General features: G+C 37.1%; 3 protein-coding genes across 3 annotated transcripts; 2 read left to right on the forward strand and 1 right to left on the reverse strand.

Annotated features, from left to right (window-relative positions):
• Positions 1-3,156, forward strand: LOC140841645 (4-hydroxyphenylpyruvate dioxygenase). The gene is made up of 2 exons (XM_073209206.1): positions 1-1,251; positions 2,740-3,156. The coding sequence occupies exons 1-2, from the start codon at positions 26-28 to the stop codon at positions 2,924-2,926; spliced, it is 1,413 nt and encodes a 470-aa protein (XP_073065307.1). The 5' UTR covers positions 1-25; the 3' UTR covers positions 2,927-3,156.
• A 1,992-nt stretch (positions 3,157-5,148) lies between these two features.
• LOC140841652 (WD repeat-containing protein 26 homolog) lies at positions 5,149-10,576 on the forward strand. The gene is made up of 5 exons (XM_073209218.1): positions 5,149-5,432; positions 6,325-7,210; positions 7,687-7,788; positions 8,230-8,859; positions 10,215-10,576. Exons 2-5 carry the CDS (start codon positions 6,416-6,418, stop codon positions 10,428-10,430), a joined length of 1,743 nt encoding a protein of 580 aa, XP_073065319.1. The 5' UTR covers positions 5,149-5,432; positions 6,325-6,415; the 3' UTR covers positions 10,431-10,576.
• Positions 10,577-11,385: 809 nt separating this feature from the next.
• Positions 11,386-13,172, reverse strand: LOC140841656 (oxygen-evolving enhancer protein 2, chloroplastic-like). Its single transcript, XM_073209232.1, has 4 exons — positions 12,868-13,172; positions 12,349-12,581; positions 11,897-11,947; positions 11,386-11,777 (listed from the first exon to the last, which is right to left on the reverse strand). Exons 1-4 carry the CDS (start codon positions 13,127-13,129, stop codon positions 11,517-11,519), a joined length of 807 nt encoding a protein of 268 aa, XP_073065333.1. The 5' UTR covers positions 13,130-13,172; the 3' UTR covers positions 11,386-11,516.
• Positions 13,173-13,650: the final 478 nt, after the last annotated feature.

The raw sequence follows: 13,650 nt of genomic DNA on the forward strand, positions 1-13,650 counted from the left end.
AATCCTTCTCGCTATAAAACAGACGATGCTGGCACCGTTTTCGTCCTCGTTCACCTCGCCCACAATCCTCCATTCTCAAACCGACTCCACTCAGCACACATCAAATCAAACCGAACAAATGGGCAAGGATTCCTCCTCCGCCACCGACTCCACGGCGTTTAAGCTCGTGGGATTCAAGAATTTCCAACGCAGCAACCCGAAATCCGACCATTTCCTCGTCAAAAGCTTCCACCACGTCGAATTTTGGTGCGGAGACGCTACCAACACCTCTCGGCGTTTTTCATGGGGTCTGGGCATGCCATTATCTGCCAAATCGGACCTGTCCACGGGAAACTCTGTTCACGCCTCTTATCTTCTTCGTTCTGGCGACCTTAACTTCCTATTCACCGCCCCATATTCACCCTCTATTGCTTCTGCTGTATCGGCCTCTATTCCTACGTTTTCTTTCTCCAATCACTGTTCATTTTCCTCATCTCATGGTTTCGCTGTGCGCGCTCTCGCCATTGAAGTCGAATCCGCCTTCTCTGCCTTCTCTGCTTCCGTATCCCGCGGTGCCAGACCCGTCTCACCACCAGTGTTTCTGTCAGACAGTAAAACAGCCATTGCTGAGGTTCATTTGTATGGTGATGTGGTTCTACGTTTCGTCAGCTATGATGGTGACGATTCGGCGATTAATAATAAGTTCTCCTTTTTACCCGGGTTTGAGCCGGTGGAACACTCCGAATCTTATCAAGAACTGGATTATGGGATCAGGAGGCTTGATCATGCGGTAGGAAATGTGCCCGAATTGGGCCCTGTCGTGGACTACTTTAAAAAGTTCACCGGGTTCCACGATTTTGCTGAATTCACAGCTGAGGATATTGGTACAACGGAGAGCGGTTTGAATTCTGTGGTTCTGGCGAACAACAATGAGAATGTGTTATTCCCATTGAACGAACCGGTATTTGGGACGAAAAGAAAAAGCCAGATACAGACTTATTTGGAGCACAACGAAGGGGCAGGGGTGCAGCATTTGGCATTGGTGAGTGAGGATATTTTTAGGACTTTGAGGGAGATGAGGAAGAGAAGTTGGGTAGGGGGATTTGAGTTCATGCCCGGGCCACCTCCTACTTATTATAAGAATTTGAAAAGCAGGGCTGGAGACGTGCTTACCGATGAACATATTAAGGAGTGCGAGGAGTTGGAGATCTTGGTGGACAGGGATGACCAAGGGACTTTGCTTCAGATATTCACCAAGCCTATTGGTGACAGGTATATGTTTGTGTTATGATTGTTGTGGTTATTGTTCACTCTCTATGACTGCTGTAAATCAGGCTTGGTTCCCTGCATTGTGTTTGATGATACAATATGATTAATTCTGAAAGATCAATATTGGAATTGATTTTGGACAATGAACTTTGGGGTATTCAGAGTCCACATGTGCATGGAAAATTATAAAGAGATTGAGATGTATTCCTCAGTTACCTCAATATGACGACGTGATTAAAGAACGGATAAAAAGCAACACTTTTTCTTTGCATACGATCCTGTCTAGAATTTGTTACAAGCCAGTGACTTGGCTCAATGCTATGCAAGACTACTGCTTCGATCCACCACTTTATTCTTGTTGCCCGAGGGTACCCAAAGGGTACATAAGTTTGGTTAGAGCTAATGTGAACTGTAGTCTCCTGTTTGAGCTTTTACTTCTTGTGGACCAGAATTGATGGTTGACTCTTACGGTAGTTGATTCGATTTCCCAGCCTCCAACTGTGTTGTGCAACTAGCAGGGAATTCGCATGATCTCAGTCCTTTGTGAATCCCAAAACTTTCACGGGGAGCTTTATTGATTCCTTTTCATACTCTCCTCACATCTCTATCTTTTGATGAGATTTACACATTACATAGCTTCATCTAACAGGAAATAGACATGTCAACCTGAGAAAGCTGCTTGTGGAAGCCTTTCTATGCCTATGAATTCATTTTTAAGTGTTTTAACTAATAAAAAGAAATAAAGTTGATAGTAGAACTAGCAATGTTAAATGATGTGTGCTAATTTGCTTGTTTGGTGATATTTTCTCTTCTCACTTAGCGTCTGCCGTCTCTTTTCTTCTTATCGGTAAAACCACAAGGCATGATTAACTTGGATTGTTTGTTCTGCTTCTCACTTTGGAGCGTAAATGATATGAACTTTCTGCAAATATCAGCTAATATATAAATAGCACTATCCTGTTTTTTTTTTATTGCACAATATATTAGCTTATCTCAAAGGTTCTTTTCTTTACAGTAAGCTCATTCAGTTGTCACTATGGGTCCCATTGGCCATTGCATTTGCACTGAATTCATAGAACCAAATGTTTACGCTGCTGTAAAATTCAGGGAGACTATCAGTGTTGCTCTTTTTTGGTAAATGCCAAGAAAGATGCAAGCACCTGTGACATCAAGGGGACAAGGCATTATTTGACTCAAGAGACATTTTCCCATTGCTTGAGAAAGTATAGGACATTTTCACTCACACCAAGTGTTCCCATGGTCCTGATTCCTGACTGAATTTTTATCGTTATCTATGAATTTTCTTTTGAGGTTCTGTTTTCGTCGTTTTTAGCTTTTACTTGATTTGTTTCTCTTTCTCTGCAATAAAAAGATTGGAGTACTTTTTATTTTCTCATTTAGAATATCTGTGTGGGAACGGAAAGCAAAATGCTAGATCCTATATCGAAGAGTGTTTGAAAAGACTTGTCTAACTTTGTATACGTAGCACAGGCCAACAATATTTATTGAGATAATTCAAAGAATCGGGTGCATGCTCAAAGACGAAGGAGGAAAAGTATATCAGAAAGGTGGGTGTGGAGGATTTGGGAAGGGAAACTTCTCCGAACTCTTTAAATCTATTGAAGAATACGAGAAAATGCTCGAGGCAAAACAAGTCACTGAAGCAGCAACCGCTTGAGAATGCAACCATGCTTTCATCTCAAGTATGATCAAGTTTAGAAAACTCTATGCATATATATATATATATCATATTAACCGATAAGTTTGCAAATGAACGTTTATGTAAACAGAATGATATGATTTAGTTTTTCTTTTTGGTGATCTGATGTAATATTGCCAACAAACTTGGACTTCTGTACTGTTCATCTGTTACAGATTGATTATTATGCAGATATATTTTGCACAAAAGTCGTGCTTTGGCTCTTCTCGTGCTTGTGTGGCAACTAAATACTAATGTATACAACACATTTTGTTATCAAGAAACACATAAAAGTACCAAAATTTACTTAGAACCCTTGAAAGTTTGTTGGAAACTATACTAGAATGTTATATTGCTATTTCTGTTCATTATTTTATTTAACGTGTTTCTATGAAAAATGCATGTTCTTCTTGAATTTTAAGAGGGAGATAGATTGGAAAATCTTTTAAAGGTATAAAAACAAGAAGCATTTCCAAGCTATGGACATGATCGATGCCCCATGTTACTGGATAGTGCATTTACTACCGCACAAACTGTATTCGTTTTTCCCAAAAAATCACAAACCAGCCTAGCAAACTTCAAATTTTTAGATACTTGAATCAAATCGAACAATTAATAATTAATTGGTGGTTAGCATCCCTTTCAAGTATTGTGGACTTTAATCGGCTCCTTTCAGATTCGACCGAAGTAGAAAAGAAGTACTTTGAAGGCCAAGAGATGGCTTCAAAGACTTCACTCTTTCCTCTTTCGATATTAATGTTCAATCTTTGGTCTGGTACGATACAGTTAGTTAGCTTGCTCTTTGCTAGGGGATTGGAAAATTTTGGCATTGACAATGAATCATTTACGAGAATCCCTCACTCCAAATCCTTCTGTAAATGTTGTAGGATATAGAAACACACCATACCCTAAGGTTAAATCCGACAGACCACGTATAAATGGACGTGAAGTTGCTAAAAAATATAGGTACCTCACATGTATTTGGTTCGTTGTATATGACCTTGATGTATTACCATAAGGCTAGTGTTGAATTTATGACTAATGATATGATTACATATGATAATATGATTTACATCCGTTAAATTTTTTTAATAATGTATATTCAATAGTTCATCTTGATGTGTTATTGGACGAAATCAAAAAATGCAGACAGCACCTCTAATTAACTTTTAGACTCGAGAGTCCACATTCAAATCGTCATCTTGAATGCATATTTTTTTTATACAATAAAAATCAATTTCTTAATTTACTTACTATTATTTTTATTCTTTTTTTCACTTATCAGTAGCCGAAAACAATAAGATGACATTTTCCTACTAGATAATTTCTATCCCACTTGGATAAGAGTAATAGACATGATATGTCCATAATCAGATGTTTCAACGGGGATAGTGTGTACAGTCATGAATGATCTATATGAGTGGATAACAATGAAGTTTCAAGGGAAAACTGATGATGGCAAATCTCTAAACAGAACAGAATGTGTGTGTGTTGTGGCATCCACCTCCTGAATCATTTGTCAAATGCACTGTTGATGTGGCTTGTCCAAATGGTGCAGATGTTACGGGCTTGGGTATGATCTTGCGGGATGACTCTGGTGGTCTTGTAGACGAAGGGGAGGCTATGAGTTTGTTGGAAGCTATTAGTTGGGTGCGGAATATGGTTTATCAGAATGTGGTGTTTGAATTAGACTCGAAAAACGTGGTTGACGCAATTAGATATACTTGGGAAGACCTGTCTCAATTTGCTTCTATTATTGTTCGTTGTAAGCTGCTAACGGTGGAAAAGCCTGATAACTCGGTGCTGTTTGTGCGACGAAAAACGAATGAATTAACGTGAGTTTTGTCTTTCTGAATGATTTCAAAAAATTATATTTCGTCATTTCATATCTATCAATCAAGCGTAACATCATGTAATTCGAGTGAAATTTTCATTTATATAAACTTAAATTTTGCATTGTGCATGTATTTCTTAACTCAAAGAAACTTATCAAGAATTTAAAATCAAATTCAAATTTTCTTATACGCATTTCTTAACTCTACAAATTAATATAAAATCAGTTATTGTCTTAGCACGAGGTTTACTATCGATAGATTATTATATAAAAAAATTTAAACCAAAACCAAAACCAAAATCAAAATCAAAATCATGATCATGAAATAATCTTTTGAAATAAAAAAGAGAAGAAAAGGAAAAAATAATATGAAACGATAATCAAACCATGGTGTGTCGAAGCATATTTCGACAGATGCGGGATACGATATATATAACTTTGCCACGATCCCTCAGAGGATAATACTCCAAAAAATTATACAAGAAACCACCCACAATCTACTCACCAATCTATAACCCTCTATATCCGCCGCCGCTCGCCTCCGTAACGTCCTCACGCCATTAAAGTTCCTGCACATCCATCGGTTCCTTGCGTGGCCTCTCGGCTTTCTATTGTTAAATTTATTGTTTCCGCGATTTATCTTGATATTACGTGAGTTGGATTTTGATTTTAATTTGTTAGATATAATTTACTGATTTCCATTGATCGTTGTCCTTGTTAGAAATCAAACCTGTATCTGGTGAGATTTGAGGCTCGATGTTTGATTTGAACCCAATTTGGTTAAACCCTAGTGGTTTCGATTTGCTTCCACTTTGTTTAGATTGGGTTCATACGATTTGCTGGGGGTCTGAATGCTCTGGGGATCGGTGTATGACTTCCCTTTGTTTATACATTCGGTAGACGTGATTAGATTCATGGGTTAATGAATTGTTCTGATAATTTTGTGTTGGCTTTTGTTTCATGTGGCCCGTTCATCACTTGGTTTTTGGAAAAGCAGCTAGACTTTTAGCATTTTTTCCGTTTTCCCAGATGTTGCCTTGCCTGCTCAAAAATGGATTCCCTCCCACCACACCAGCCCACCCGATGATAAAAATTACTTCGGGAGTTTTTCTTGTTTGTTGTTCATGAATATGACGTTACTTCATTAAAAGTTTCATTCCGAGTGATTTATAGGATACTAACCATATAAAAATCCATCTTGATTCTCTCATTTTCGTGTGTGTACATGTGTTCGCCGATAGTTTACTCATTCTAATGGTTGAGCATTCATTCAAAGTTAAAATATTGAGAAAAATCCCTTCTTGATGCATATGACATGCATATGACTTTACCTTTATTGCTTTGATATTGATCATTAATATTTCATCTAATGCTTGTCATTCTTCTTGTGCATTTATAGTTATTGATGTTGAACTTTGGTTGCTAAATCTATGCTAGACACTGGATGCATTATTTGTGTTTTTACTCTTAGTCTTGCAGTTGCTGGAGGCAACATTTTATTGACAGATCAATTTATATCCTTTTTGTTCATCGTGATTTGCAGAACTTTGTCTTTCATTTATCGATACTGGAAAGAGTCATACTTTTTCACTGCTGTTTTGTGGCATTCATATATGGCCTGAATTGTGCTTTTCATGGGAGGTGTAGAGGATGACGAACCACCATCAAAACGTGTGAAAGCATCCTCTGAAAAATTAAGAGGTCTTTCAAACGGTGTATCCGTTAGAGATCGAGCTAGTTGCTCATTGGGTTACTCAATGGCTCGCCCCATAGAATCTGAAGGGGATGTTGAGGTTATTGGTTCAAAAGGTATTGTTAAGAAGGTTGAACTTGTTCGAATCATAGCTGAGGCGTTGTATTCTCTTGGTTACACAAAGACAGGGGCTCATCTGGAGGAAGAGTCGGGAATACCATTGCAGTCAACTGTAGTAGATTTGTTTATGCAGCAAATTCTTGATGGTAAATGGGATGAAAGTGTAGCAACATTACATGAAATTGGCCTTGCAGATGAAACTATTAATAAGCTGGCATCTTTTGTAATAATGGAGCAAAAATTTTTTGAACTTCTGAATGGAGATAATCTCATGGATGCTTTGAAGACTCTGAGGACTGAGATTGCTCCACTTTGTGTAAATGATGACAGAGTTCGCGAGCTGTCTTCCTCTATTTTGTTTCCCTCCCTGAATTTGTTCGATGGATTTTCTGGTCAGGAGTCTAGGCTAAAGTCGCGTAAAAAGTTACTGGAGGAATTGCAAAAATTGCTTCCTCCAACTGTGATGATTCCAGAAAAGAGATTGGTTCATCTTGTTGAACAAGCTCTTGATTTGCAAAGAGATGCTTGTAGGTATCACAACTCATCAGTCGGAGAAATGTCCTTACTCACTGATCATCAGTGTGGAAGAAACCAGATTCCTTCTCAAACCTTGCAGGTAATACCACTTTCGATTTTGACTAGTTGAGAATAATATGAAACAGTTTACTGGTAACAATAGCATGAGGCAGTCAATATGGTTTTCATTACATTGATGACTATGTGAATTCCAACTTAAACTTCTTCCTTTCATTTGTTATTCAAACTTGTCTAATTTTATTCTTATGTGAAAATAAAAAAGGAAGATGGTTTAAATGAGTAAAACAGCACACGTAATTGTCTGCATAATCGGTATTTGTGATCACCATCATTTCTTCTGTTTTAATTGAAACTTCTAGTAAACCAACTTATTTACTTTGTTTTATTGACTATGTTTTCTTTTTTTGCAAATATAATGACAGGCTTACCATATGTCTGATTTCTCAAAAAAATTATTTACTCCAAATAGGACTGGAATGCTATAATTTGTATTTTCCATAAAAGCTGCTGTGTTCGGTGACTACTGATATCTTGCATTGTTTTTTAACCCTCCAGATATTGCATGAACACAGTGACGAAGTTTGGTTCTTGCAATTTTCTCACAATGGAAAATATTTGGCGTCTTCATCCAGTGATGCTCTTGTAATTGTATGGGAGGTAATTCCTAAGTGTCTTTCGTTTTATTTATGAATGAATTGGTTAGTGTTGGTCATGTTTTTTCTAAACCCTTTAGACTCCTTTATGTCAGATAATCGGCTTGTGTATACTAGTTTTCCATGTCGTCATTTACAGTTACTGTACTCTAAATAACAATGAATCTTTAACGTATATTTTTTGATGAAATCTTTGACATAATTGGAGTTCCATTAGTTTCATGCATTTTGAACTTTTTTTACAAAAACGTTTTCGAGGAATGTGGAAGAGGCTTGCTCTTTAGATGATAAGTTGATATCCACCTCATCCATCAAGTGTTTATGACTACTGTGTTATCTTTTTTTTCTTCGCGATGATATGTTTTGGATACAGCTGTCTTTATTTGCAATTATATGTGATTGGATAGCTAGATGGACTACTCTATCGTTTTGTTACTCATTGTAGGTTGCAGTTGATGGTGGAGTTTCTGTAAAACATAGATTATCTGGTCACGAGAAACCTGTTTCCTATATGTCGTGGAGCCCAGATGATCGTCAACTTCTTACCTGTGGATCGGAGGAGTCTGTTAGACGATGGGATATGGTCTCCGGTGAATGCATTCATATATATGAGAAAAATGGTCTTGGCCTGATCTCTTGTGGATGGGCTCCAGATGGGAAGAGTATATTTTCTGGTGTTACTGATAAAAGCATCAGCATGTGGGATCTGGAAGGAAAAGAGGTAGATTGTTGGAAAGGGCAGAGAACTATTAGGATTTCTGACTTGGGGATCACTACTGATAGAAAAGAGCTGATATCTGTTTGTAAGGAAACCACAATACTATTATGTGGATGGGAATCAAAGTTAGATAAATTTATTGAGGAAGATCAGACAATAATTTCATTTTCTCTATCTGAAGACGGCAAGTTTCTGCTAGTTAGCCTTATGAATCAAGAACTTCATCTTTGGAATATAGACGGCTGTGCCAAGCTGGTAGCAAAATACAAGGGCCATAAGCGTACCCGCTTTGTTGTGAGGGCTTGTTTCGGCGGATTAGAACAAGCTTTCATTGCCAGTGGAAGTGAGGACTCACAAGTAATATTTCTATTCACCTTCTGATCACGATGTTATCTTTTATATTCCATGGTATTCTTGTTTATATGTTTTCTTTTGCTTCTATTTTATCTAAATTTCTAGTCCTGGGAAGAAAGAATACTCAGTTATGCATTTCTGTGGACTTCGTAATGCAAATTGAGAGAAATGGTTTTCTTGAAAAAAATCTAACTAGTCATTCGATGGTTTAGTTGAACTTTTGATTTATTCATAAGAGACAAAACTGGTGACGACTTGAGTCTTCCCTTTGTTACAATTTATGTGTCCATATATTCCTTCTTGTCGGAACTTTTAAAATTGATTGTAATTTGTGAAACTGGGAATTCTTCGAAAGACCTGTGCTTAATCGACTCGAAATCGGAAGATTTTGTAACCAATTCTGAGTCACACTGGGCCCGTACATGTGAAAAAAGAGGTTATGACGTTGTGTACTTACTGGTGGTAAAATTTACCCTGACCCTTCACCTACCCATAATGAATTTGTTGAATGCTTCTACCAAGTGGTTTTTTAATTGGAATCTCATAGGTACATGCGATGTGTCATTTAAGTTTTGCAACAAAACGTAATGATGCCTAATTTAACTTCAATCCTCCCTGTCTCCATTTCTTTCCCATATCCTCAAATGATAACTCCATGCCGCAGCCAGTCCAGGAATCACCGAACCTAATTCATTAGCACATTCTGCTATTCCATGATCTGTTTTTTCAGGGCTAAGAGTGGCAATAGTACGGTTGCTATTTCCTTGTATTATTGTATAATCAAACTTTGAAAATAAGAAAATTCCAGAACGTACTCAGTTTCATATAAAGTATAATAATTTTTCCTAGTAGCAAGGTAACCGAAGTATGGACAAGACAAGGAGGCAGGGTTACGGGTTTACTTTGCTTCAAGAATTAAAATTGCTTTTTCAAATCAAATTATTTCAAACCCAAAGTTTAAATCTATCCCAGTGGTTAGTGTCATCTTGAAATCCATGGATTTGAAGTCCATCTATTTACATGTTTAACTTGTTTGTATTGGATTTCAAATTCCTATACCAAGTCCTTTTTTATCCTTGAATATTTTTTTGTGCTGAATATCCATTCGTTAACTGTGGAATAATCAGATCATGGATGTTCTCTGCTAATATGTATCAGATTATCCATTCACTTAACTTTTATGGACTACGATACGATCCAGAAAAGTTTTGGAATTTCATGGATTGAATTTAAACCTCGATCCTCTTCTGATGATTACGAATTCTTGTGCGTTTTAATTGGAACAATAAACATGCTTTTTTTCCCTCAAATCCCCATCTCATGGAAGATAATTGCTAATAGCTCAATACTTTCTGTAGATTTATATATGGCACAGATCTTCAGGAGAGCTGATATTGACATTGGCTGGACATGCGGGAGCTGTCAACTGTGTTAGCTGGAATCCCGTCAATCCCCATATGCTTGCTTCTGCAAGCGACGATGGAACTATACGTATATGGGGCTTACATCAGGTAAACATGAATTACAATGGAAAGCAGAGTAATGGTGTCCACCACTGCAACGGAGGAACTTGATAAACACCATTCCTTCAAACATTGTATTCCTTTGCCATTGCTTTTATGTATATTCTTTTAAATGTCAATCTAACGATTAACTGAATTCAATGTGGACTTGCGCGGTCAGCGTGATAATAATTCTGGTACTTATTATTCTTGATTCATCATATTCTCGAGTGGTTTATATCCTGTGTGAATTATGGAAAATCTCAGTATCTGGCCTCCGTTTGACAGCGAGTATTGATGAAATGATATTCTGCACCAAAGGGGTGTAGATGAACTAAATTGAGTCGAATTTGAAGAAAACTTTAAAGCTCGAACCCGAGTTTGAGTTCAAGTTCGAGTTTAATGCTGAAATTTCTAACAATTTTGTGAGTTCTTCAAACTATCACTGAGAAATAAATATTTGAAATATTCAAAAATGTTTATTTTAATATAATTACATCACGCACCAGCTCGGTGATATTGTTTAAAGAATGCCGTTGTGATTTATTTTTTCATAATTTGTGAAAATATAGAAGATACAATTTTTTTGGCTGATGTAAATGTAAAAGATTATATTTTTTTTGGAAAATAAAGATACAAATGTGTTGAAGGAATGAGAGTAAAAAGAGAAGAAAAGTATGAAATAGTTGGTCTGTATTTTCCAAAAAGTTTCATCTTCAAAATATGTTATTCATCCTAATCTTGCTTCTTAATAGTAGACCGTAGACGACATGGAAATCTTCTTTGAAAAACGAACATTGTTTTTTCTTTTCTTCTCTTGAAATAGATTGATTTAAAGAATTTGGATTATTTTGTGATTTAGTTTCAGAATCTTGAAATGATAGAACTATACAGCTCTTTCTTTAGAAAATAGACGAATAATTCTTTTTGATATAAAATTATAAAATATATATATGAATTAAATTAAATGTATGTACATAATTTTAATATGTTGTAAATTCGTCGTGTATATTTACGTGAGCACGGCTACAAAACATGTTTGACATGTTATCCAATTGATAAGCCAACAGCTTTGGGCTGAGATAAACAGAAGGGATCAAGTACCTTAGGCCTGGGGTTAAAATTACATACAAAGTACTCGAATCTCCATCTCTCCATTCAGGCAAGAGAGAAAGAGTTTATCGCATTCTCAACATATTTCCTAGCACCTTTGAACCATCTTTTGTCTCCTGCCTGTGACTTGCAAATGTACAGCTTCCCATTTGACACCGTGGCAGATATCAGCTGGTGTTTGCCCCCCTCATCTCCATCGGCTGTTCGTGTCAAAACCGATAAAAGGTAGAAAGGCTTTCCACCGACCTCTGTGGTTGAAGCCTCCAATATATTTGCAGCTGCCACTGCTCCTGAATCAAATCCTCCCTGAAAATTGACAATGAAGCTTGTTCATGACCAGAAAATACATCACCAAATGTTAAGGATCCACGCCAATGATATTGCTACTGTATATGTAAATCTATCAGTGTAAACAAGTGATTTACCTCTGAGTCAGTTTGACCAAAGTATACTTGTTTTCCTAGAAGATAGTTCACCTGAAAAATTAGCAGATACACTTCCACATAAGCTCCGGTTTATCGTCTAAATCATGCTTCCAACTTAACAGAGAACACTCATGCTAGGAAGGTATAGATTATCAGAATGAGCTTTACTTGTTACTTGTACACATGTTACAAGGTTTGGTCGACTGAATTCATCATTGAGTTAAGGGAACTATCATGTCAAGTTTCGTTCTAAAGCTATTCTTGGGATAGCATAGATCGGAGGTGGAGTGGGGAAAGTTAATAACTGGGGAATGGCCAGATATCGGCATGGAATGATGGTAACTTTCAAAGTGTTGCAAAAAATAAAAATCATCCGGAACGTAGACCAGTACACCAAGACAGTTCCAGGGGTCCTATGTTTAAACAAAATTTAAGAGGATATGGGAAATTACTGAAGAAAGGAAGCTTTCCGGGGGTCCATAGTCAGTGATGGACTTCTTGTCAGTAGGAGTGATCATCACAGAAACATTGGTCGTGGAATCAAAGTTGTCCTCGTATCTCAGAATCTGTCCTGGAAACTCTACTTCTTTGCTTGGATTCCACTTTGATGGGATGGTTAATTTGAACCCGTCCCCGTTGTAAGGCGTGAATTCTGTGTTGGTCTTTGGTTTCCCAAAGATATTGGCTGCATATACCAAAAACACCACCAGTCATTATTTAATTGAATCTTGATCTGCTGTGAGCCCCAAGGTGGGAATTGAAGTAGGTGCTTTTATACTTCTCAAGTGAAATCGTTCACACTTTTACGTATAAATCAAATATTTGAAGTCATCAAAACACCTTAATCTGACCTCACATGTTTTGCACTAAAACTTCCCTTGCCATAGTATGTATTATTTTTCAGAGGCTACAACTTTCTAATAACCTTAACAAAACAATGGTTGACACGAGTATATAAAAGTAGCATCTACCAGATTCTCCATAAGCAGCATCGGCAGGTGAAACCTTGGACCCCACCGCAGCAGCACCGATCAACACAGTGAGAGCCAATCTACGCGACATTGCAGCCGCCTCGGCTGTGCTGCCACCGTCTTCATGAGCCGCAGACTGTTTCTGGGCGGCCCGGCACACCACCAGACCGGATTTCACCGCGTTGCTGCGCTGGGAAAAAGCTCTTGCAGCTGGAGAGGACAGTGCTGCAAGATTGTTCAAGAAACATGCAGTTGACGCCATTTCTTGAATTATATTTACCACTCTGTCACGACATATTCTTATATATTTTATAAGTAATATATATTTATTTATTGATTGTCTGATTTAGATGAACGTGGAGTGTGTGGGAAAATTTGTGGTGGTGATTTTTGGAGGATTGGATTTATGATAAGAGGATAAGGCTACATTGTTTAAGATTGGTGCCATGTCACAAGGAAGGACCCACAAAATACGAAATATCCCAGTAGGATAATCATCTCCAGTGAATCTCATGTTTGAATTTTGAACCAAGATAAGATTATTTTATCAAATGTTTGATTGTTTATCTCAGACTAATCAAACAACCAGATCATTAATACAAAATTAGGATATTATCATTAATATATTTAATTTTATTTATATTAATTATCAAAAAATATAAAATCGTAATTTACAGTTTTATTCAAATATAATCATTCGAAACAAACATATTGGTGATGTCTTGGAGATGTCCTAGTCATCTTTGGACTCGAATAGGAAGGAATGACCAAAGCAGAACCAAA

The sequence above is a fragment of the Primulina eburnea genome, chromosome 1, assembly GCF_022965805.1.
Source record: "Primulina eburnea isolate SZY01 chromosome 1, ASM2296580v1, whole genome shotgun sequence".
NCBI lineage: Eukaryota > Viridiplantae > Streptophyta > Magnoliopsida > Lamiales > Gesneriaceae > Primulina > Primulina eburnea.